We start from the raw sequence: 25,694 nt of genomic DNA, 5'->3' as shown, positions 1-25,694 counted from the left end.
GGAGATCTGAGGAAGGCAGGACAGGGGTGTCGGGTCAGATGGAGATCTGAGGAAGGCAGGACAGGGGTGTCGGGTCAGATGGAGATCTGAGGAAGGGAGGACAGAGGCGTCGGGTCAGATGGAGATCTGAGGAAGGGAGGACAGAGGCGTCGGGTCAGATGGAGATCTGAGGAAGGGAGGACAGAGGCGTCGGGTCAGATGGAGATCTGAGGAAGGGGAGGACAGAGGTGTCGGGTCAGATGGAGATCTGAGGAAGGCAGGACAGAGGTGTCGGGTCAGATGGAGATCTGAGGAAGGCAGGACAGAGGGAACATGCGAGATGGAGATCTGAGGAAGGCAGGACAGGGGTGTCGGGTCAGATGGAGATCTGAGGAAGGCAGGACAGAGGTGTCGGGTCAGATGGAGATCTGAGGAAGGCAGGACAGAGGTGTCGGGTCAGATGGAGATCTGAGGAAGGCAGGACAGAGGTGTCGGGTCAGATGGAGATCTGAGGAAGGGAGGACAGAGGTGTCGGGTCAGATGGAGATCTGAGGAAGGCAGGACAGAGGGAACATGTGAGATGGAGATCTGAGGAAGGCAGGACAGGGGTGTCGGGTCAGATGGAGATCTGAGGAAGGGGGGACAGAGGGGTCGGGTCAGATGGAGATCTAAGGAAGGGAGGACAGAGGTGTAGGGTCAGATGGAGATCTAAGGAAGGGAGGACAGAGGTGTCGGGTCAGATGGAGATCTGAGGAAGGGAGGACAGAGGTGTCGGGTCAGATGGAGATCTAAGGAAGGGAGGACAGAGGGGGTCGGGTCAGATGGAGATCTGAGGAAGGGAGGACAGAGGTGTCGGGTCAGATGGAGATCTAAGGAAGGGAGGACAGAGGGGGTCGGGTCAGATGGAGATCTGAGGAAGGCAGGACAGAGGTGTCGGGTCAAAGTATAAGAAGCCTCATTGAGTAACGGGTCTAAATATGAACTGTATGTACTGCCCCACACCAACCAATTTGATGAAGAATTTTACACTCCAACACCCTTTCCAGTGCTGGCCTCCATCTGACCGCAGTATGGGCCGTGCGTACAGCCGATGTCATTTGAGAGGAAGCAGTACGGAGCTTTAGGTGAGACTGTCGAAGAATTTCTAAGTAGTGAGAGGAGGAAGAATATTTACAATCCGGCTTTAATCTTATTAGAAAACCAATCTCGTCAGTAATAAGAGACCCCGATGATTTATTTGTGGTAGAAGCGCTGGTTCTGTCCATGCTGCATGAATGGAAGACGGGGTGTTTGCTGAGGGGAGGCCTGAAATCCAGACTGAGGAAATAAAGCAGAGAAAAAACACCAATCAAAGAAATCCTGGAAAAAAAATCAAAAAACATTAAAGTTTAGGCTGGAGAGGTTCCTTACTGTGTGGGGCTGCTGAGGTGGAGTCCCGTGGCTGTACCCTCCAGGAGAAGCAGACCTTGAAGGGTGGGTGTAAGACAAGGCAGACTGCAAAAAAAGCACAAACACATGAAAAGAGATGGTGAGGAGGAGAAAGATGAGAGATGGGGAGGGGGTGAGGAAGAGAGAGACGGAGAGGGGGGTGAGGAAGAGAGACGGAGAGGGGGGTGAGGAAGAGAGACGGAGAGGGGGGTGAGGAAGAGAGACGGAGAGGGGGGGTGAGGAAGAGAGACGGAGAGGGGGGGTGAGGAAGAGAGACGGAGAGGGGGGTGAGGAAGAGAGACGGAGAGGGGGTGAGGAAGAGAGACGGAGAGGGGGGTGAGGAAGAGAGACGGAGAGGGGGTGAGGAAGAGAGACGGAGAGGGGGTGAGGAAGAGAGACGGAGGGGGGTGAGGAAGAGAGACGGAGAGGGGTGAGGAAGAGAGACGGAGAGGGGGTGAGGAAGAGAGACGGAGAGGGGGTGAGGAAGAGAGACGGAGAGGGGGTGAGGAAGAGAGACGGAGAGGGGGTGAGACGGAGAGGGGGTGAGGAAGAGAGACGGAGAGGGGGTGAGACGGAGAGGGGGTGAGGAAGAGAGACGGAGAGGGGGTGAGGATGAGAGACGGAGAGGGGTGAGGAAGAGAGACGGAGAGGGGTGAGGAAGAGAGACGGAGAGGGGTGAAGAGTGAGAAGAAAGATGAAGAGAGATGAGGAGAAAGATGAAAAGGGGGGGAGGGGGAAGAAAGATGAAAAGGGGGGGAGGGGGAAGAAAGATGAAGAGGGGAGGTGTCAGGAAGAGAAAGAGCAATTCCAATTTTTGCTTTATCTGTACATCACATTCATGGCCGGTTGGGTTATGGTGCGACCTTCCGGTGACTTGACACTGGTTAGAGGAGTGGAGCGATATCTCTGTGTCCCGTGATGTACGGCAAGAAAAGGATTTGGCAGGTAAACCAAGAATCCTAATTTCTTAATCGTACATCACTGGAAACGAGGGGTCTTCATATTCATAACTACTTGAGATGTCCCTAAAGAAAAAGGGAACCCTACTACAGAGACACCTGCAAGACCTTCGACCCAAAACTGGTGTCCACAGAGCCACGAACATCTACCTGGTGGACCTTGGTAAACGTGTGCAGAGAAGGCCGGGTAGAAGCCTTACAAACTTGAATAACAGAAGCTCGGTGCTATAGGCCAGGAAGCAAAGACACTCCTCCATTAGGAGGGGAGGAACCTTGCTCTTGAGGTCATAGGCCTGAAAAACGAGATGACAAATCCACCTAGAAATAGTGAGGAGTAACCCAACCCTTGCAAGGGCATTGAGGTAGAACAGGGACTCGGACTCCTGAAAGAAAACCGTAGACTTCAGAGAAATCCGGACAACGTTCAATGAGTGAAGAAGAACCTTCTACTAGGGATGAGGAAAAAAGAGGACCACACAATGTCCTGATTCAGGTGGAACAAGGAAACCACCTTTGGTGAAAAGAGATGCCCAAGGCCTCTGCACCACCTTATACTTGTGAAGAATCAGGAAAGACAACATTACGGAGTAAGAAGCACCAAAAGAATCTTTCACAGAGGCTCCAATGGAAAAGTCTGTAGAACAGACAAGGCCAAATGAGATCCCCCCCTCCCCTCCCCGGGTGATCGATATAGGTCTCAGAAATTTGCCCAAAATCAGACTCAGTGAGACAAAACCAGTGAGCCAATCACACAAGCAGGAAATAAGTCAGGTGCTTCACCTGCAGGGCTCTAACGAGGAAAGTGGCAGGGTCCGCATCCCTTTAGACCCGGATTTCCCTTTAGAAGTATCTCACCGAAAATGACATTTGTGTTGCAGGGGATGCCCAAAAACTGAATAACATTCCTGGGGGGGCGTTCTGTATACTATTTGTGTACAGAAGCCTCCAGGTGGCCATATTGGATTTCACAGAAAATTACAGGGGCTGCAGAGTGAAAAGGAAAGGTCGTTTTTAATAACAATTACAATATGACTTGTGTAGCGATTGTATACAATAAAATTTAAATAACAACCATGTTATACTTATCTTCTCTGTGCAAGGATTTTGCACAGAGTGACCCCGATCCTTTTTTTCTGGGGTCCCCCAGCGGCGCTCCTGGCTCTTTCTCTTCATCGAGTGCCCCCCATGTAGAGCTGGTTTCCATGGGGGCACTCGTGGGGGTAAACAGCAGGACTCGTCCCTGACCCTCGGGTCAGTTGATTTGATAGACAGCAGCGGGAGCCAATGAGGACCAGAGATCTTAATGCATAGAATAAAAGGTCCCAATCTTTTTTTAACATACGAGGAAGAAGCTGCAGGGGAGGAAAGGCATAGAGATCAGGGACAACTGATGCCAAGGAGTCACCACGGCATCCACCCCAAAATGCCTGAGGATCCCTGGTCCAGGACACAAACCCGTCCAGCTTGTTGCGGAATATTTACGCCAAGAGATCTTCATCTCCACTTCAACATCTCCAAGTGAAGGGCCCATTCTCCTGGATTCAGTTGTGGAAGGCAAAGGAAGTCCTACCGGGCAATTTTCCACCCCAAGAATGTGTACAGAGGGGGCCAGAACATGAAGCCCAGGACAAGATCAGATCCACTTCTTGTGCAGCCCAACGTCTTGATGGTTGATGTATGCTACCACCATGGCATTGTCCGACCGCACCCAGACAGGGAGACCCCCAAGGTAGACAGAGCAGTGTAGGAGAGCCAGCCAAATCACTAAGAAAGGCAATAGACATCCCCTCACCGAGTGGGGGCGTCCCTTTACTATGAAGTGGATCTGCCTCTGAACCCCAAAGACATGGGATTCCAGTTCTTCTTCTCAAGGAACTGGAATGTAGGCTTCCACTCAAAGCTTTCTGCTTACAAAAGGAGGTCTTGGATTACAAAGGGGGAACCAGTTTCTGATTTGTTAATTTTGTCTTCTTCTAGACTTGAGTAAGAGCATTCAGTTCCTCAAAGTCACCTTCTGAATGAAGGCATTAAACGGGCAGGCTCTCAAGTTGCTTCTCGAAGAGAAATTCTACCAACCAGCACTTGAACCATTGGATCCTACTCATATGGGACAGACATGGTGCCCAACCTGGAAAGCTGCCATATGGAGCCTTCCAACGGCCTCTCAGAAAATCCTCCAGGAATCGCCAAATGGCAGGATCCCCTGAGTTCCGATTCTCTGAAACAAAGCCTATGCTTTGCCCAAACTTTGAGGGCTTGACAGACTCCCACCTTCAGCTGCAGAGCTACTCCTACAAGATGAAAGGACCCCTTACTGGTTCCTGACCGGCTCACGCAGATATACTGCAACAGAATGGCTCTCCTGGGTGAAATCCTGTATAAATATATGGCTTCACCCAGAAGAGCCACCAGAGGGCATGTGAGCGCCACCAGAGAACTTGATGCGCGTGGCCGGCGGGCGCGATCGCGTGCACGAGCAGGAGCACAGGGTTTGTGTGAGTGTAAACACACAAATGCCCATGCTGTCTGAGGAGAGGACAGATCGTGTCTTCCTACAAAAACGATCTGTCATTTCCTATAGTCAGTCCCCTTCCCCCCCACAGTTAGAACACACAATAGAGAACACAGTTAACCCCATTGATTGCCCACTAGTGTTAACCCCTTCCCTTGTGAGCCCAATGAGCATACATTAGTTCCTACAAATAAGGACGCACATGAAAAGATCTGGGATTTGTAGACTGCCACCATCTAGTGTCTATGTGAGAGAAGGACTTGTAAGCTGTTGTCCTTTGCATCTGAAACGGCCCGGACCCCGAGACTCCTCCTGAAAAGACTCATCCAAAGAAGACTCTCAAACCTCAACATCTGTCTACTCATCCAGAAGATGTTCCTCCGGCACCTCATAACCCACAAAAGGAGGGGGAGGGGAAGAAAAGCACCCACATCTACACCCCAGGCATCCCAATCCAGTTCTGCCCTGGACTTCTATAACACCATGCCAGTGAGGTCACCAGATACTGGTTACCCCAGAGATGGCTGTCTGCAGAATTCAATGCCAAACTGCAACAGGCCATCCCTGTTCTTGCATGCAGGGTCAAGGTACCGTCCCTCCGGGGCCACCAGAGCTGTAGGTGACCGATCAGGATTAAGCCTTTCCCTTTCCCCAGCAAGGGTATGCAGAATAGGCCATGAAAACAGGGGGACTAACAGAGGAACATCCATCACTTTGGGATCCAAAAACTGCAGGAATCACGCCTTTTTTAGTCAGTGTCCATTCACCTGAAGGTGGCAGCATAACCCAAGTAGTCGTGAATATCTAAGACACCCGGTACCCTGAGGTGTAGGGTTAGAGAAGATGGACACAGGAGGTGGAAGGGGGGATGATAGAGACGTAAGGAGAAGAAAGATGAAGATAGACGGGAGAGGTGAAGAAGAGAGGAGAGAGACGAAGGGCAGAGGGGAGGAGAGAGACGAAGGGCAGAGGGGAGGAGAGAGACGAAGGGCAGAGGGGAGGAGAGAGACGAAGGGCAGAGGGGAGGAGAGAGACGAAGGGCAGAGGGGAGGAGAGAGACGAAGGGCAGAGGGGAGGAGAGAGACGAAGGGCAGAGGGGAGGAGAGAGACGAAGGGCAGAGGGGAGGAGAGAGACGAAGGGCAGAGGGGAGGAGAGAGACGAAGGGCAGAGGGGAGGAGAGAGACGAAAGGGAGGAGAGAGACGAAGGGTAGACGGGAGGAGAGCGACGAAGGGTAGACGGGAGGAGAGCGACGAAGGGTAGACGGGAGGAGAGCGACGAAGGGTAGACGGGAGGAGAGAGACGAAGGGTAGACGGGAGGAGAGAGACGAAGGGTAGACGGGAGGAGAGAGACGAAGGGTAGACGGGAGGAGAGAGACGAAGGGTAGACGGGAGGAGAGAGACGGAGGGTAGACGGGAGGAGAGACACGAAGGGCAGAGGGGAGGAGAGAGACGAAGGGTAGACGGGAGGAGAGAGACGAAGGGTAGACGGGAGAAGAGAGACGAAGGGTAGAGGGGAGGAGAGCGACGAAGGGTAGACGGGAGGAGAGCGACGAAGGGTAGACGGGAGGAGAGCGGCGAAGGGTAGACGGGAGGAGAGAGGCGAAGGGTAGACGGGAGGAGAGAGACGAAGGGCAGAGGGGAGGAGAGAGACGAAGGGCAGACGGGAGGAGAGAGACGAAGGGTAGACGGGAGGAGAGAGACGAAAGGGAGGAGAGAGACGAAGGGTAGACGGGAGGAGAGCGACGAAGGGTAGACGGGAGGAGAGCGACGAAGGGTAGACGGGAGGAGAGCGACGAAGGGTAGAGGGGAAGAGAGACGAAGGGTAGACGGGAGGAGAGAGACGAAGGGTAGACGGGAGGAGAGAGACGAAGGGTAGACGGGAGGAGAGAGACGAAGGGTAGACGGGAGGAGAGAGACGGAGGGTAGACGGGAGGAGAGACACGAAGGGCAGAGGGGAGGAGAGAGACGAAGGGTAGACGGGAGGAGAGAGACGAAGGGTAGACGGGAGAAGAGAGACGAAGGGTAGAGGGGAGGAGAGCGACGAAGGGTAGACGGGAGGAGAGCGACGAAGGGTAGACGGGAGGAGAGAGACGAAGGGTAGAGGGGAGGAGAGAGGCGAAGGGTAGACGGGAGGAGAGAGGCGAAGGGTAGACGGGAGGAGAGAGACGAAGGGCAGAGGGGAGGAGAGAGACGAAGGGCAGACGGGAGGAGAGAGACGAAGGGTAGACGGGAGGAGAGAGACGAAGGGTAGACGGGAGGAGAGAGACGAAGGGTAGACGGGAGGAGAGAGACGAAGGGTAGACGGGAGGAGAGAGACGAAGGGTAGACGGGAGGAGAGAGACGGAGGGTAGACGGGAGGAGAGAGACGAAGGGCAGACGGATGGGAGGAGAGAGACGAAGGGCAGACGGGAGGAGAGAGACGAAGGGTAGACGGGAGGAGAGAGACGAAGGGTAGACGGGAGGAGAGAGACGAAGGGTAGACGGGAGAAGAGAGACGAAGGGTAGACGGGGAGGAGAGAGACGGAGGGTAGACGGGAGGAGAGAGACGAAGGGTAGACGGGAGGAGAGAGACGAAGGGTAGACGGGAGGAGAGCGACGAAGGGTAGACGGGAGGAGAGCGACGAAGGGTAGATGGGAGGAGAGCGACGAAGGGTAGACGGGAGGAGAGCGACGAAGGGTAGACGGGAGGAGAGAGACGAAGGGTAGAGACGGAGGGTAGACGGTAGGAGAGAGATGAGGATAGGTGTGAGAAGAGAGATGAGGATAGGTGTGAGAGGTGAGAAGAGAGATGAGGATAGATCAGAGAGGTGAAGAAGAGAGATGAGCATATGTAGGAGAGATGAGGAGAAGAGAGATAAGAATAGGTAGGAGAGGTGACAAGAGAGATGAGGATAGACCAGAGAGATGAGGATTGGTAGGAAGAGAGATGAGAGAAGGAGGAGACGAGTACAGGGAAAACACCTGCGGGTGGCGTGTCGATTGGCTTTTGCAGAATCTTACCTTGGCAGTTTGCATGGGCACAGCTATCTGAGGTGCGGTGAGGAGAGTCTGGGTGGGGTGCAGAGCCTGGGGGTGCATAGGGCGGAGGGTAGACTACAATAAAACAGAAGCTGGTCAGGGCACATCCTCATCCAGACATCCTTCACAAGTATGAAAAAGCTATGAATAAAATATGACTCCGCCCTGTGAGGACGGCGATGTACCCCCCCCCCCCCCGCGTACTATCCTCCAGCATTTTCCAATGGCTGTGCTTATCACTGGGGGAAACAGAGATGTGCCCTCCCTATCTCATCAATATCCCCTACTACTGACCTCAGACCAAACGACTACCACCACCCCGGGGCAATCCTCCTCCGGCAGGAAACCCATTGGGGTTTGTGGAGATAATACACTGCACTCAATGTCTTAGTTTATCTGTTCATTTCCACCACAAAGGTTCCAGTGAAACCCCCCGAGATGTCACCACAGGATGGATGTGTAGGATAAGGCCAAGGGTCATGTGACCCCCCCTAGTGCTACTTGTGTGCCACCAAGTGTATACCCCACCATGCCACCAATACACTTGTTGGCTAACAACCTGCGCATACCTGACCAATGCCAGACAGTTGTCTTGTTACCTTGTAAGATCCGAGAGAAGTGAAGCTCACCCATATGAGATCATGAGCTTACTGGACCTTACAGACACCTGATGGAGTATTACCAGGACCCTTCACTGGAGACACCTGATGAAGTATTACCAGGACCCTTCACTGGAGACACCTGATGAAGAATTTCCAGGAAACTTCACTGGAGACACCTGACAAAGTATTACCAGGACCCTTCACTGGAGACACATGATGGACCCTTCACTGGAGACACCTGATGGACCCTTCACTGGACCCGATGGAGTATTACCAGGACCCTTCACTGGAGACACCTGATGGAGTATTACCAGGACCCTTCACTGGAGACACCTGATGGAGTATTACCAGGAAACTTCACTGGAGACACCTGATGGATCCTTCACTGGACCTGATGAAGCATTACCAGGACCCTTCACTGGAGACACCTGATGGACCCTTCACTGGAGACACCTGATGGAGTATTACCAGGACCCTTCACTGGAGACACCTGATGGACCCTTCACTGGAGACACCTGATGGAGTATTACCAGGACCCTTCACTGGAGACACCTGATGGACCCTTCACTGGAGACACCTGATGAAGTATTACCAGGACCCTTCACTGGAGACACCTGATGGACCCTTCACTGGAGACACCTGATGGAGTATTACCAGGACCCTTCACTGGAGACACCTGATGAAGTATTACCAGGACCCTTCACTGGAGACACCTGATGAAGTATTACCAGGACCCTTCACTGGAGACACCTGATGAAGTATTACCAGGACCCTTCACTGGAGACACCTGATGGAGTATTACCAGGACCCTTCACTGGAAACACCTGATCAAGTATTACCAGGAAACTTTAAGGGAGACATCTGATGAAGTATTACCAGGACCCTTCACTGGAGACACCTGATAAAGTATTACCAGGACCCTTCACTGGAGACACCTGATGGACCCTTCACTGGAGACACCTGATGAAGTATTACCAGGACCCTTCACTGGAGACACCTGATGGACCCTTCACTGGAGACACCTGATGGAGTATTACCAGGACCCTTCACTGGAGACACCTGACGAAGTATTACCAGGAGCCTTCACTGGAGACACCTGATAAAGTATTACCAGGAGCCTTCACTGGAGACACCTGACAAAGTATTACCAGGAGCCTTCACTGGAGACACCTGACAAAGTATTACCAGGACCCTTCACTGGAGACACCTGATGGAGTATTACCAGGAGCCTTCACTGGAGACACCTGATGAAGTATTACCAGGACAGTTCACTATAGGCACCTGATGAAGTATTGACAGGAGCCTTCACTGGAGACATCTAATGGACCCTTCACTGGACCTGATGAAGCATTACCAGGACCCTTCACTAGAGACACCTGATGAAGTATTATCAGGACAGTTCACTAGAGACACCTGATAAAGTATTGACAGGAGCCTTCACTGAAGAAACCTGACAAAGTATTACCAGGAGCCTTCACTGAAGAAACCTGACAAAGTATTACCAGGAGCCTTCACTGGAGACACCTGATGAAGTATTATCAGGACAGTTCACTATAGGCACCTGATGAAGTATTACCGGGACCCTTCACTAGAGACACCTGATAAAGTATTGACAGGACACTTCACTGGAGACATCTGATGGACCCTTCACTGGACCTGATGAAGCATTACCAGGGCCCTTCACTGGAGACACCTGATGGAGTATTACAGCACACTTCACTAGAGACACCCGAACTCCATCATTTGGAAGGGGGGTTTACATACTTTTAGCCATATAATGGGTGCGATGGTCAGGTGACACCATACTTCGGATCATATAATGGTTACGATGGTCATGTGACACCATACTTTGGATCATATAATGGGTACGATGGTCAGGTGACCCCATACTTTGGATCATATAATGGTTACGATGGTCAGGTGACCCCATACTCTTGGCCATATAATGGGTACGATGGTCAGGTGACCCCATACTTTGGATCATATAATGGTTACGATGGTCAGGTGACCCCATACTCTTGGCCATATAATGGTTACGATGGTCATGTGACCCCATACATTGGATCATATAATGGGTACGATGGTCATGTGACCCCATACTTTGGATCATATAATGGTTACGATGGTCATGTGACCCCATACTTTGGATCATATAATGGTTACGATGGTCAGGTGACCCCATACTCTTGGCCATATAATGGGTACGATGGTCAGGTGACCCCATACTTTGGATCATATAATGGGTGCGATGGTCATGTGACCCCATACTCTTGGCCATATAATGGGTACGATGGTCATGTGACCCCATACTCTTGGCCATATAATAGTTACGATGGTCATGTGACCCCATACATTGTATCATATAATGGGTACGATGGTCATGTGACCCCATACATTGGATCATATAATGGGTACGATGGTCATGTGACCCCATACTTTGGATCATATAATGGGTACGATGGTCAGGTGACCCCATACTTTGGATCATATAATGGGTACGATGGTTATGTGACCCCATACTTTGGATCATATAATGGGTGCGATGGTCATGTGACCCCATACTCTTGGCCATATAATAGTTACGATGGTCATGTGACCCCATACTTTGGATCATATAATGGGTACGATGGTTATGTGACCCCATACTTTGGATCATATAATGGTTACGATGGTCAGGTGACCCCATACTTTGGATCATATAATGGGTACGATGGTTATGTGACCCCATACTTTGGATCATATAATGGGTGCGATGGTCAGGTGACCCCATACTTTGGATCATATAATGGGTGCGATGGTCAGGTGACCCCATACTCTTGGCCATATAATGGGAGCGATGGTCATGTGACCCCATACTTTGGATCATATAATGGGTACGATGGTCATGTGACCCCATACTTTGGATCATATAATGGGTACGATGGTCAGGTGACCCCATACTTTGGATCATATAATGGGTACGATGGTCAGGTGACCCCATACTCTTGGCCATATAATGGGAGCGATGGTCAGGTGACCCCATACTTTGGATCATATAATGGGTACGATGGTCATGTGACCCCATACTTTGGATCATATAATGGGTACGATGGTCAGGTGACCCCATACTTTGGATCATATAATGGGTACGATGGTCAGGTGACCCCATACTCTTGGCCATATAATGGGAGCGATGGTCAGGTGACCCCATACTTTGGATCATATAATGGGTACGATGGTCATGTGACCCCATACTTTGGATCATATAATGGGTGCGATGGTCATGTGACCCCATACTTTGGATCATATAATGGGTGCGATGGTCATGTGACCCCATACTTTGGATCATATAATGGGTACGATGGTCATGTGACCCCATACTCTTGGCCATATAGTGGTTACGATGGTCATGTGACCCCATACTTTGGATCATATAATGGGTGCGATGGTCATGTGACCCCATACTCTTGGCCATATAGTGAATATATATTCATATTGAATTGTGATTATTGGTCACCTGCTGGGGGCCACAGTTCAGCCAAGACATGAACAGATATGGGCTACTCACAGAGTCGGTGAAGCCAGACTGCTGGTTGGCGTGTTCAAGCTGCTTCTGGAGAGGAATGCCGCTGCTGGGAGGGATGAACCCTGAGGAGGAGGAGGAGGACACAGAGGGGAACAGTCAGCCTGATTTCTGCATGCAGCAGTACAAAGAATGAAATCACACATTCGCAGGGCGAGATACTAAACACAAAACAGATCTTTCCATACACTCTGCTGCTCGTGTTCTGGAGTCAGGGAGATCAGAGTCTGAGGGATCGGAGCTAGGGGATCGGAGTCTAAGTGAGCAGGGTCCAGGGGATTTGCCTTTAAGGGATCAGAGTCTGAGGGACAGGTCGATGAGATCATATTTTAAAGGATCAGGAGTATAAGATTTTGGAGTCTAGTAGATTAAAGAAATGAGATTCTAAGAGAGACTGAAGTCTCAGGGCTGGGATTCTAAGAGAGACTGGAGTCTCAGGGCTGGGATTCTAAGAGAGACTGGAGTCTCAGGGCTGGGATTCTAAGAGAGACTGGAGTCTCGGGGCTGAGATTCTAAGAGACTGAAGTCTCAGGGCTGGGATTCTAAGAGAGACTGGAGTCTCAGGGCTGGGATTCTAAGAGAGACTGGAGTCTCAGGGCTGGGATTCTAAGAGACTGGAGTCTCGGGGCTCAAGTCTGCAGGATCAGAGACTACGGGCCTCAAGTCTGCAGGATCGGAGACTACGGGCCTCAAGTCTGCAGGATCGGAGACTACGGGCCTCAAGTCTGCAGGATCGGAGACTACGGGCCTCAAGTCTGCAGGATCGGAGACTACGGGCCTCAAGTCTGCAGGATCGGAGACTACGGGCCTCAAGTCTGCAGGATCGGAGACTAAGGGATGAGAATATAAGGGGAACAAAATCTAGGGATCAAAGTCTCAAGGATTGGAGTCTAAGGTAATGGGCTCTAACAGATCAAAGGGATCAGAGCTTAAGAAATCAAAGTCCAGGAGACGGAGGTCCAGCGGATCAGAGTCTAAGGCCGGGTACACACGACCAAACATGTATGGTGAAAGCGGTCCGTCGGGCCGTTTTCACCATACATGTCTGCCAGAGGGCTTCTGTACGATGGTTGTACACACCATCGTACAGAAGTCCGCGCGTAAACAATACGCGGGGCGTGTCCGCGGTGTCGCCGCGCCGATGACGCGGTGTCGCCGCGACAATGACGCGGCGACGTGGGCGGCCCGCCTTTAAAATGCTTCCACGCATGCGTCGAAGTCATTCGATGCATGCGAGGGACGGCAGGCGCCTGGACATGTACGGTAGGTCTGTACTAGGGGTGCAAAGGATCGTCATTGATCCGTGATCCGAACCGAAAAAGATTGATCCGAACCGCACACACGTGATCCGAGGATTGTTTTCTAAAAAAAATAAAATAATTTGCGCATGTTCAGTCCACACACAGCGTGGTCATGGCAAACGGTAATGCTTGAATGCCCCGCGTCATTTAAATCCCCTGTATGGGAGCATTTTGGCTTCCATGTCAAATATAATGATGCAGGAAAGAGGTTAGTGGATAAAACCGTGACGGTGTGTAGGCACTGTGGCACAAGAATGCCATATGACAGTGGGAGCACATCAAGTATTGTCACTAGGGGTGCAACTGATCCTCACTGATCCGTACGGATCAGCACCTTCGGGTCGGGACACACGGAGATCCACGGGCCTCCCGGTCCATAGGAAAGGCCGCGGCTTCGGCCTAGCTACCGAAGCGGCGGCCATCGAGGTCCACCCGGTGCGGGGGATGCAGGCTGCTCCTGGGAAGTTTGTGGGCACTTGAGCTCAATATGTCATTGACTCCTAACAGCCCAGCGATGAGCTCCATGCTGCACCTTGAGAAATCCACACGGGGAGCCGCTGCCGCCGCCGCACCGGGCGTCCTGCTGCTTGCCAGAGAAGAGAGAGGAGGCGATCGGGGGGATCTGTATGGACTGAGCACGTAGGGGGGATTTTCACTAGACACTCAGCCCGCCGATCAATGACACTAAAGGGATCTGATGATTGGGATAGTTCAGGTCACAGTAGGGAACTGGTGACACCACTTTCGTACATGGGGCTGCGACTTCCACTTGGCTGCACATATAAGTATTGCGAGATGCAGTTATTTCAACACAAAACAGAGCTTATACGCTTAAATACAGTATTTGTAAATCCGACGGACTGTTTAAATGTGAAAATCAGAGGTGTTCTGTCACATTAGCAATAAACAGTCTGTCGGATTTCCAAACACTGTATTTAAGCACATAAGCCCCGTTTTGTGTTGAGAAGAACTGTGAAATCTAAAACTCTGGTGGGTGTAACAAGATTTGTCTTTTTTTTTTTTGCTGATCCGAAAATGATCCGATCCGTGACTCCTGATCCGAGGATCGATCCGATCCGTGAGTTTTTTGATCCGTTGCACCCCTAGTCTGTACTGACGACCGTACATGTCCGAGCGGGCAGGATTCCAGCGGACTGTTTTAAAACAAGTCCAGGAATATTTATCCGCTGGGAAAAGGCCCGGCGGGCAAATGTTTGCTGGAATTCGGCCCGCTCGCGCCCACACACGACCAAACATGTCTGCTGAAACTGGCCCGCGGACCAGTTTCAGCAGACATGTTTGGTCGTGAGTATGGGGCCTAAGAGATCTTAGTCTGGGAGACGGGGGTCCAGGGGATCAGAGCCTAAGAAGTCGAAGTCTGGGAGACGGAAGTCCAGGGGATCAGAGCTTAAGAAGTCGAAGTCTGGGAGATGGGAGTCCAGGGGATCAGAGCTTAAGAAGTCGAAGTCTGGGAGACGGAAGTCCAGGGGATCAGAGCTTAAGAAGTCGAAGTCTGGGAGATGGGAGTCCAGGGGATCAGAGTCTAAGAGATCTAAGTCTGGGAGACGGGAGTCCAGGGGATCAGAGCCTAAGAAGTCGAAGTCTGGGAGACGGAAGTCCAGGGGATCAGAGCTTAAGAAGTCGAAGTCTGGGAGATGGGAGTCCAGGGGATCAGAGTCTAAGAGATCTAAGTCTGGGAGACAGGAGTCCAGGGGATCAGAGCTTAAGAGATCGAAGTCTGGGAGACGGGGGTCCAGGGGATCAGAGCTTAAGAGATCGAAGTCTGGGAGACGGAAGTCCAGGGGATCAGAGCTTAAGAGATCGAAGTCTGAGAGACGGTGGTCCAGGGGATCAGAGTCGAAGAGATCGAAGTCTGGGGTCCAGGGGATCAGAGCTTAAGAGATCGAAGTCTGGGGAGACGGAGGTCCAGGGGATCAGGGCTTAAGAGATCGAAGTCTGGGGAGACGGAGGTCCAGGGGATCAGAGCTTAAGAGATCGAAGTCTGGGGAGACGGAGGTCCAGGGGATCAGAGCTTAAGAGATCGAAGTCTGGGGAGACGGAGGTCCAGGGGATCAGAGCTTAAGAGATCGAAGTCTGGGAGACGGAGGTCCAGGGGATCAGAGTCGAAGAGATCGAAGTCTGGGGTCCAGGGGATCAGAGTCTAAGAGATCATAGTCTGGGAGACGGGGGTCCAGGGGATCAAAGTCGAAGAGATCGAAGTTTGGGGTCCAGGGGATCAGAGTCGAAGAGATCGAAGTCTGGGAGACAGAGGTCCAGGGGATCAGAGTCTAGGAAGTCAAAGTCTGGGAGACGGGAGTCCAGGGGATCAGAGTCTAAGAGATCGAAGTCTGGGGTCCAGGGGATCAGAGTCTAAGAGATCAGAGTCTAAGAGATCATAGTCTGGGAGACAGGGGTCCAGGGGATCAAAGTCGAAGAGATCGAAGTTTGGGGTCCAGGGGATCAGAGTCTAAGATCGAAGTCGCGGAGACGGGGGTCCAGGGGATCAGAGCCTAAGAAGTCGAAGTCTGGGAGACGAGAGTCCAGGGGATCAGAGTCTAAGAGACCTCCGTCAATGGCAATGAGACTGAGAATGAATGGCACGGGCATTGAGGCTGGGGATGGGGGTCTTGATGCATAGAAAGTGAGACGTTCGAACCTGCATGAGCTCCAGTATAATGGCCGTGGACCGCATATCCTTGCTGCTGGTGGGACAAGTACTGCATGGTGGGGAAAGCAGAAGGACCTACAAGAGAAAAGGATCGGAATTAGAATAGCGGAATACAATTCACAGAGTTTTCCATGTCAGCTGAAAGCCGTTCTGACCTCTGATAGGCTGGCTGCCTGTATAGCTGACCGCTCCAGCCTGGGCTGCTCCAAAGCTGTGCTGTGACTGGCTGACGGTATAGGGGCTGTGACCTGATTGGCTGGTCTGGTACTGGCCGTGTTCTGCCGCAGTGGGACTGAAGGACGGCTGTGTCGAATAATGACGGCCCTGGGAGGAAGTTAGAGCAATGAGATGAAATTCTGAGGCAGAGGACTATGACAACAACCACCACCACCACAACAACCAACCACAACCACCATCACCCAACCAACAACAACCACCCAACAACCAACAACCACAACCCAACAACAACAACCACAACCAACCAACCAACCAACCAACCAACAACAACCACCACCACCAACCAACCGCAACAATAACAACCACAACCACCAACCAACCACCACCCAACAAACAACAACCACAACCACCAACCAACCACCACCCAACAAACAACAACCACAACCACCCCCACCACCAACCAACCGCAACAATAACAACCACAACCACCAACCAACAACAACCACCACCACCACAACCCAACAACAACCACCACCACCACAACCCAACAACAACCACCACCACCACCAACCACAACAACCAACAACCACCACCACCCAACAACAACCACCACCACCAACCACAACAATAACAATAACAACCACCAACCAACCACCACCACCACCAACCAACCACCACCGCCAACCAACCACCACCAACCAACCACCACCACCGCCAACCAACCACCACCGCCAACCAACCACCACCCAACAACAACCACCACCACCACCACCCAACAACAACCACCACCACCAACCACAACAATAACAATCACAACCACCAACCAACCACCACCCAACAAACAACCACCACCACCACCACCAAACAAACAACCAGCACCACCACCACCAAACAACCACCAACCAACCACCACCGCCAACCAACCACCACCGCCGCCAACCAACCACCACCACCGCCGCCAACCAACCACCACCACCGCCAACCACCAACAACACCACCAACCAACAACAACCACCACCAAACAACAACCACCACCAAACAACAACAGAACAGAAAACGATACTCACAGTTATAATGGGAGGACCAAACATCTGCTTGGCCCGATCGGCCATAAGAGAGCTGTGCCGAGAATGACCTCCAGGGCTCCCTGTAAAAAGAAGGATAGAAGAAGAGGACATTCAGGAGGTTCATTTCTACACACCCTTACAAGACCATTCCTCCCTCACATCCAACACCATGGAGATCTCCAGAGATCTACTGAGGCTACAGCAACATGGACCACTGGCTCCTATACTCAGCCTAGTCCTCAGGAGGACAATCGGAGATGGGGGCAGTCAGGAAAAGGACACCTTGTGATGTATACTAGAACTTGGGGTGTCAATTCCTGTGTGTGGTTAGGACTGGTCTTGTGTGATGTGACTTCCTGTGTGTGGTTAGGACTGGTCTTGTGAGATGTCACTTCCTGTGTGTGGTTAGGACTGGTCCTGTGCGATGTCACTTCCTGTGTGTGGTTAGGACTGGTCCTGTGCGATGTCACTTCCTGTGTGTGGTTAGGACTGGTCCTGTGCGATGTCACTTCCTGTGTGTGGTTAGGACTGGTCCTGTGCGATGTCACTTCCTGTGTGTGGTTAGGACTGGTCCTGTGCGATGTCACTTCCTGTGTGTGGTTAGGACTGGTCCTGTGCGATGTCACTTCCTGTGTGTGGTTAGGACTGGTCCTGTGCGATGTCACTTCCTGTGTGTGGTTAGGACTGGTCCTGTGCGATGTCACTTCCTGTGTGTGGTTAGGACTGGTCCTGTGCGATGTCACTTCCTGTGTGTGGTTAGGACTGGTTTTGTGCGATGTCACTTCCTGTGTGTGGTTAGGACTGGTCCTGTGCGATGTCACTTCCTGTGTGTGGTTAGGACTGGTCCTGTGCGATGTCACTTCCTGTGTGTGGTTAGGACTGGTCCTGTGCGATGTCACTTCCTGTGTGTGGTTAGGACTGGTCCTGTGCGATGTCACTTCCTGTGTGTGGTTAGGACTGGTCCTGTGCGATGTCACTTCCTGTGTGTGGTTAGGACTGGTCCTGTGCGATGTCACTTCCTGTGTGTGGTTAGGACTGGTCCTGTGTGTGATGTCACTTCCTGTGTGTGGTTAGGACTGGTCCTGTGTGATGTCACTTCCTGTGTGTGGTTAGGACTGGTCCTGTGTGTGATGTCACTTCCTGTGTGTGGTTAGGACTGGTCCTGTGCGATGTCACTTCCTGTGTGTGGTTAGGACTGGTCCTGTGCCATGTCACTTCCTGTGTGTGGTTAGGACTGGTCCTGTGTGATGTCACTTCCTGTGTGTGGTTAGGACTGGTCCTGTGTGATGTCACTTCCTGTGTGTGGTTAGGACTGGTCCTGTGTGATGTCACTTCCTGTGTGTGGTTAGGACTGGTCCTGTGTGATGTCACTTCCTGTGTGTGGTTAGGACTGGTCCTGTGCGATGTCGTAGCAGAGATAAGACCCTCCTCATACACTGTACATCAGGAAGATCAATGTCATGTGACAGGCTGTCCAGGAGACATCTTACCCTGCATGTTGAGGAGATGAGCCCCGGCGTGCATTACCATGCCCTGCGGGTAGTTGGCAGATGTCAGAGTGCCGAGGTCACTGCGGGAGGAAGAGAGACAATACAGAGTCTGAGCACACACACAATGCCAACCCTCGGGATGTACGGCGCGAGGAGGAGGAAGAGAAAGAGGAGGAGAAAGAGAAGGAAGAAGAAGGAAGAAGGAAGAAGGAGGAAGGAGGAAGAAGGAGGAAGAAGGAAGAAGGAAGAAGGAAGGAAGAAGGAAGAAGGAAGGAAGAAGAAGGAAGAAGGAAGAAGAAGGAAGAAGGAAGGAAGAAGGAAGGAAGAAGGAAGAAGGAGGAAGAAGAAGGAAGAAGAAGGAAGAAGGAAGGAAGAAGGAAGGAAGAAGGAAGAAGGAAGAAGGAAGAAGGAAGAAGAAGGAAGAAGAAGAAGGAAGAAGAAGGAAGAAGGAAGGAAGAAGGAAGGAAGAAGGAAGAAGGAAGAAGGAAGAAGGAAGAAGAAGGAAGAAGGAAGAAGGAAGAAGGAAGAAGAAGAAGGAAGAAGGAAGAAGGAAGAAGAAGGAAGAAGGAAGGAAGAAGGAAGGAAGAAGGAAGAAGGAAGAAGAAGAAGAAGAAGAAGAAGAAAGAAGAAGATAAATCCACTTACCTGCCGAGGTCCTTCAAATACTGCGTGCAAGTGTCCCTAGAAGAAGGCAAAGAGGGTCACCCCAAATATTCATCACCGCACGACGCAACTCCCCTCCAATCACACAGAACTCCCCTCCAATCACCGCGCGCAACTCCCCCCCAATCACAGAGAACTCCCCTCCAATCACTGCACGCAACTCCCCTCCAATCACCGCGCGCAACTCCCCCCCAATCACAGAGAACTCCCCTCCAATCACTGCACGCAACTCCCCCCCAATCACAGAGAACTCCCCTCCAATCACTGCACGCAACTCCCCCCCAATCACAGAGAACTCCCCTCCAATCACTGCACGCAACTCCCCTCCAATCACAGAGAACTCCCGGCCTCATCTACCGTGTGTGTGGGCCCCGCCCGGCCTCATCTACCGTGTGTGTGGGCCCCGCCCGGCCTCATCTACCGTGTGTGGGCCTCATCTCCCGTGCATGGGCTCTGTGTAGCCTCACCTTTGCTCCTTCCTTCTCCTCTTTTCCTCTTCATGGAGAACCTTCTTCAGCTGTAGGAAGAGTTGATGTTTTTCCTCCTGTAACTTGTTCAGCTTCTCCTGGAGCTTCATGATCTGTAAAAGGAGTGCGGAGTTCAGAGAAATACGGGACCATGAGGACCTCCGGGGAAAGGGAGGAGCCGCTCCAGGTGGGAACCCAGACCAACATCCTCCGGGGGAAAGGGAGGAGCCGCTCCAGGTGGGAACCCAGACCAACATCCTCGGGGGAAAGGGAGGAGCCGCTCCAGGTGGGAACCCAGACCAACATCCTCGGGGGAAAGGGAGGAGCCGCTCCAGGTGGGAACCCAGACCAACATCCTCCGGGGGGAAGGGAGGAGCCGCTCCAGGTGGGAACCCAGACCAACATCCTCCGGGGGAAAGGGAGGAGCCGCTCCAGGTGGGAACCCAGACCAACATCCTCGGGGGAAAGGGAGGAGCCGCTCCAGGTGGGAACCCAGACCAACATCCTCGGGGGGAAGGGAGGAGCCGCTCCAGGTGGGAACCCAGACCAACATCCTCCGGGGGAAGGGAGGAGCCGCTCCAGGTGGGAACCCAGACCAACATCCTCGGGGGAAAGGGAGGAGCCGCTCCAGGTGGGAACCCAGACCAACAACCTCGGGGGAAAGGGAGGAGCCGCTCCAGGTGGGAACCCAGACCAACATCCTCCGGGGGAAGGGAGGAGCCGCTCCAGGTGGGAACCCAGACCAACATCCTCGGGGGAAAGGGAGGAGCCGCTCCAGGTGGGAACCCAGACCAACATCCTCCGGGGGAAAGGGAGGAGCCGCTCCAGGTGGGAACCCAGACCAACATCCTCGGGGGAAAGGGAGGAGCCGCTCCAGGTGGGAACCCAGACCAACATCCTCGGGGGAAAGGGAGGAGCCGCTCCAGGTGGGAACCCAGACCAACATCCTCCGGGGGAAGGGAGGAGCCGCTCCAGGTGGGAACCCAGACCAACATCCTCCGGGGGAAAGGGAGGAGCCGCTCCAGGTGGGAACCCAGACCAACATCCTCGGGGGAAAGGGAGGAGCCGCTCCAGGTGGGAACCCAGACCAACATCCTCGGGGGGAAGGGAGGAGCCGCTCCAGGTGGGAACCCAGACCAACATCCTCCGGGGGAAGGGAGGAGCCGCTCCAGGTGGGAACCCAGACCAACATCCTCGGGGGAAAGGGAGGAGCCGCTCCAGGTGGGAACCCAGACCAACATCCTCGGGGGAAAGGGAGGAGCCGCTCCAGGTGGGAACCCAGACCAACATCCTCCGGGGGAAGGGAGGAGCCGCTCCAGGTGGGAACCCAGACCAACATCCTCGGGGGAAAGGGAGGAGCCGCTCCAGGTGGGAACCCAGACCAACATCCTCGGGGGAAAGGGAGGAGCCGCTCCAGGTGGGAACCCAGACCAACATCCTCCGGGGGAAGGGAGGAGCCGCTCCAGGTGGGAACCCAGACCAACATCCTCGGGGAAAGGGAGGAGCCGCTCCAGGTGGGAACCCAGACCAACATCCTCGGGGGAAAGGGAGGAGCCGCTCCAGGTGGGAACCCAGACCAACATCCTCCGGGGGAAGGGAGGAGCCGCTCCAGGTGGGAACCCAGACCAACATCCTCGGGGGAAAGGGAGGAGCCGCTCCAGGTGGGAACCCAGACCAACATCCTCCGCTGCAGACAAATAGGACTAAGCACTAGTTTCCGTGCGAAACGCGTCAGCGCTTTACTTTGCTGGGACTTGTAGTGCGGTCCTTCTAATAAAGGCTACAATTTGTCCAGAGACAACCTTTGTTCCTCCTCTTTCCTGCCCTCGCCCCTCATTGGACGATACCATTGGACGGATAGAAACGTTTACCTGTTCCCGGGTCTCCTCCAGGGACATCCTCTCCTCCATTTCCTTCTTCCTCCTCCTCTCTTGTTCATCTCGCATCTTCTGCTCCATCATCTTGTCCACCTCCTCCTCCTCTGTGGAAAACACAAGACAGAGATGGACCTCGCCTGCAGATTGGATAGAATGTGTGGGCCCTTCCATCCGCCAATAGGGAGCCTTACCTTGTCGCTTGCGTTCCCGCTCCATCATAACGTGCCGATGGAGGGCGCGGGCCATGGTGTTGGTCAGCTTGGGTCTCTCCAGAAGAGCCGGCATGATGAAGAGCACACTACGAGAGGGAACAAGAATCAAAGCAGCCAGTCAGAGGAGACATTTCATCTAGGGACCCAACATGGAAGATCACTGCCAACATGGAAGAACACTGAGGTCTGAAGACCAAGGACCCAACATGGAAGATCACCGAGGCCTGAAGACCCAACATGGAAGAACACTGAGGTCTGAAGACCAAGGACCCAACATGGAAGATCACCGAGGTCTGAAGACCCAACATGGAAGAACACTGAGGTCTGAAGACCAAGGACCCAACATGGAAGATCACCGAGGTCTGAAGACCCAACATGGAAGATCACCGAGGTCTGAAGACCCAACATGGAAGATCACCGAGGTCTGAAGACCCAACATGGAAGATCACCGAGGTCTGAAGACCCAACATGGAAGATCACTGAGGTCTGAAGAACCCAACATGGAAGATCACTGAGGTCTGAAGACCATAGAAGAAGATTGGGGGAGGAGTGACAGTTGGGGCCCTCTGATGGGGGGAGGAGTGACAGTTGGGGCCCTCTGATTGGGGGGAGGAGTGACAGTTGGGGCCCTCTGATTGGGGGGAGGAGTGACAGTTGGGGCCCTCTGATTGGGGGAGGAGTGACAGTTGGGGCCCTCTGATTGGGGGAGGAGTGACAGTTGGGGCCCTCTGATTGGGGGAGGAGTGACAGTTGGGGCCCTCTGATTGGGGGAGGAGTGACAGTTGGGGCCCTCTGATTGGGGGAGGAGTGACAGTTGGGGCCCTCTGATTGGGGGAGGAGTGACAGTTGGGGCCCTCTGATTGGGGGAGGAGTGACAGTTGGGGCCCTCTGATTAAGGGAGGAGTGACAGTTGGGGCCCTCTGATTGGGGGAGGAGTGACAGTTGGGGCCCTCTGATTGGGGGAGGAGTGACAGTTGGGGCCCTCTGATTGGGGGAGAAGTGACAGTTGGGGCCCTCTGATTGGGGGAGGAGTGACAGTTGGGGCCCTCTGATTGGGGGAGGAGTGACAGTTGGGGCCCTCTGATTGGGGGAGGAGTGACAGTTGGGGCCCTCTGATTGGGGAGGAGTGACAGTTGGGGCCCTCTGATTGGGGGAGGAGTGACAGTTGGGGCCCTCTGATTGGGGGAGGAGTGACAGTTGGGGCCCTCTGATTGGGGGAGGAGTGACAGTTGGGGCCCTCTGATTGGGGGGAGGAGTGACAGTTGGGGCCCTCTGATTGGGGGAGGAGTGACAGTTGGGGCCCTCTGATTGGGGGAGGAGTGACAGTTGGGGCCCTCTGATTGGGGGGAGGAGTGACAGTTGGGGCCCTCTGATTGGGGGAGGAGTGACAGTTGGGGCCCTCTGATTGGGGGGAGGAGTGACAGTTGGGGCCCTCTGATGGGGGGAGGAGTGACAGTTGGGGCCCTCTGATTGGGGGAGGAGTGACAGTTGGGGCCCTCTGATTGGGGGAGGAGTGACAGTTGGGGCCCTCTGATTGGGGGAGGAGTGACAGTTGGGGCCCTCTGATTGGGGGAGGAGTGACATTTGGGGCCCTCTGATTGGGGGAGGAGTGACAGTTGGGGCCCTCTGATTGGGGGAGGAGTGACAGTTGGGGCCCTCTGATTGGGGGAGAAGTGACAGTTGGGGCCCTCTGATTGGGGGAGGAGTGACAGTTGGGCCCTCTGATTGGGGGAGGAGTGACAGTTGGGGCCCTCTGATTGGGGGAGGAGTGACAGTTGGGGCCCTCTGATTGGGGGAGGAGTGACAGTTGGGGCCCTCTGATTGGGGGAGGAGTGACAGTTGGGGCCCTCTGATTGGGGGGAGGAGTGACAGTTGGGCCCTCTGATTGGGGGAGGAGTGACAGTTGGGCCCTCTGATTGGGGGAGGAGTGACAGTTGGGGCCCTCTGATTGGGGGAGGAGTGACATTTGGGGCCCTCTGATTGGGGGGAGGAGTGACAGTTGGGGCCCTCTGATTGGGGGAGGAGTGACAGTTGGGGCCCTCTGATTGGGGGAGGAGTGACAGTTGGGGCCCCTCTGATTGGGGGAGGAGTGACAGTTGGGGCCCCTCTGATTGGGGGAGGAGTGACAGTTGGGGCCCCTCTGATTGGGGGAGGAGTGACAGTTGGGGCCCTCTGATTGGGGGAGGAGTGACATTTGGGGCCCTCTGATTGGGGGAGGAGTGACAGTTGGGGCCCCTCTGATTGGGGGAGGAGTGACAGTTGGGCCCCTCTGATTGGGGGAGGAGTGACATTTGGGGCCCTCTGATTGGGGGAGGAGTGACAGTTGGGGCCCCTCTGATTGGGGGAGGAGTGACAGTTGGGCCCCTCTGATTGGGGGAGGAGTGACAGTTGGGCCCCTCTGATTGGGGGAGGGGTGACAGTTGGGGCCCTCTGATTGGGGGAGGAGTGACAGTTGGGGCCCCTCTGATTGGGGGAGGAGTGACAGTTGGGGCCCCTCTGATTGGGGGAGGGGTGACAGTTGGGGCCCCTCTGATTGGGGGAGGGGTGACAGTTGGGGCCCCTCTGATTGGGGGAGGAGTGACAGTTGGGGCCCCTCTGATTGGGGGAGGAGTGACAGTTGGGCCCTCTGATTGGGGGAGGAGTGACAGTTGGGCCCCTCTGATTGGGGGAGGAGTGACAGTTGGGGCCCCTCTGATTGGGGGAGGAGTGACAGTTGGGGCCCTCTGATTGGGGGAGGAGTGACAGTTGGGCCCCTCTGATTGGGGGAGGAGTGACAGTTGGGGCCCTCTGATTGGGGGAGGAGTGACAGTTGGGGCCCTCTGATTGGGGGAGGAGTGACAGTTGGGGCCCTCTGGGGGAGGAGTGACAGTTGGGGCCCTCTGATTGGGGGAGGAGTGACAGTTGGGGCCCTCTGATTGGGGGAGGAGTGACAGTTGGGGCCCTCTGGGGGAGGAGTGACAGTTGGGCCCCTCTGATTAGGGGAGGAGTGACAGTTGGGGCCCTCTGATTGGGGGAGGAGTGACAGTTGGGGCCCTCTGATTGGGGGAGGAGTGACAGTTGGGGCCCCTCTGATTGGGGGAGGAGTGACAGTTGGGGCCCTCTGATTGGGGGAGGAGTGACAGTTGGGGCCCTCTGATTGGGGGAGGAGTGACAGTTGGGGCCCTCTGGGGGAGGAGTGACAGTTGGGGCCCTCTGATTGGGGGAGGAGTGACAGTTGGGGCCCTCTGATTGGGGGAGGAGTGACAGTTGGGGCCCTCTGATTGGGGGAGGAGTGACAGTTGGGGCCCTCTGATTGGGGGAGGAGTGACAGTTGGGGCCCTCTGGGGGAGGAGTGACAGTTGGGCCCCTCTGATTAGGGGAGGAGTGACAGTTGGGGCCCTCTGATTGGGGGAGGAGTGACAGTTGGGGCCCTCTGATTGGGGGAGGAGTGACAGTTGGGGCCCTCTGATTGGGGGGAGGAGTGACAGTTGGGGCCCCTCTGATTGGGGGAGGGGTGACATTTGGGGCCCTCATGTTATGGGGAGGAGCCCCCCGGTTGGGGGCGGACTCCGGTGGAGGGAGGGGTCACCTGTCTCCGGTGTCTCTCGGTTCCGGTGCGCTCAGAAGGCGGGAAGCTCCTCTCCCGATTCTCCGTACCTCTCACTTCCGGCGGCGCTCCGATACACCCGCGTCACTTCCGGGAACCACCAACCACACTTCCACTACGTCAC

At 54.0% G+C, this 25,694-nt stretch overlaps 1 protein-coding gene across 3 annotated transcripts; it reads right to left on the bottom strand.

Moving 5' to 3' along the window:
* Positions 1–848: 848 nt before the first annotated feature.
* On the bottom strand, positions 849–25,694 carry GPS2 (G protein pathway suppressor 2). 3 transcript variants are annotated; one of them, XM_040334223.1, is made up of 13 exons: positions 25,621–25,694; positions 21,964–22,070; positions 21,767–21,876; positions 19,896–20,008; positions 19,411–19,446; positions 18,766–18,845; positions 17,276–17,355; positions 16,187–16,355; positions 16,020–16,106; positions 12,048–12,127; positions 7,881–7,973; positions 1,390–1,473; positions 849–1,296 (listed from the first exon to the last, which is right to left on the bottom strand). In XM_040334223.1, exons 2-13 carry the CDS (start codon positions 22,055–22,057, stop codon positions 1,213–1,215), a joined length of 1,110 nt encoding a protein of 369 aa, XP_040190157.1. In that variant the 5' UTR covers positions 22,058–22,070; positions 25,621–25,694; the 3' UTR covers positions 849–1,212. The 3 variants fall into 3 exon arrangements, with proteins under 3 accessions (XP_040190157.1, XP_040190156.1, XP_040190159.1); XM_040334222.1 differs by having other exon boundaries at positions 25,553–25,680; XM_040334225.1 differs by lacking the exon at positions 7,881–7,973 and having other exon boundaries at positions 25,553–25,680.

Source organism: Rana temporaria, assembly GCF_905171775.1.
Source record: "Rana temporaria chromosome 3 unlocalized genomic scaffold, aRanTem1.1 chr3b, whole genome shotgun sequence".
In the NCBI taxonomy this organism is placed as follows: domain Eukaryota; kingdom Metazoa; phylum Chordata; class Amphibia; order Anura; family Ranidae; genus Rana; species Rana temporaria.
The sequence above is the reverse complement of the archived record's forward strand: the minus strand, read 5'-3'. Positions and strand labels throughout refer to the sequence as shown.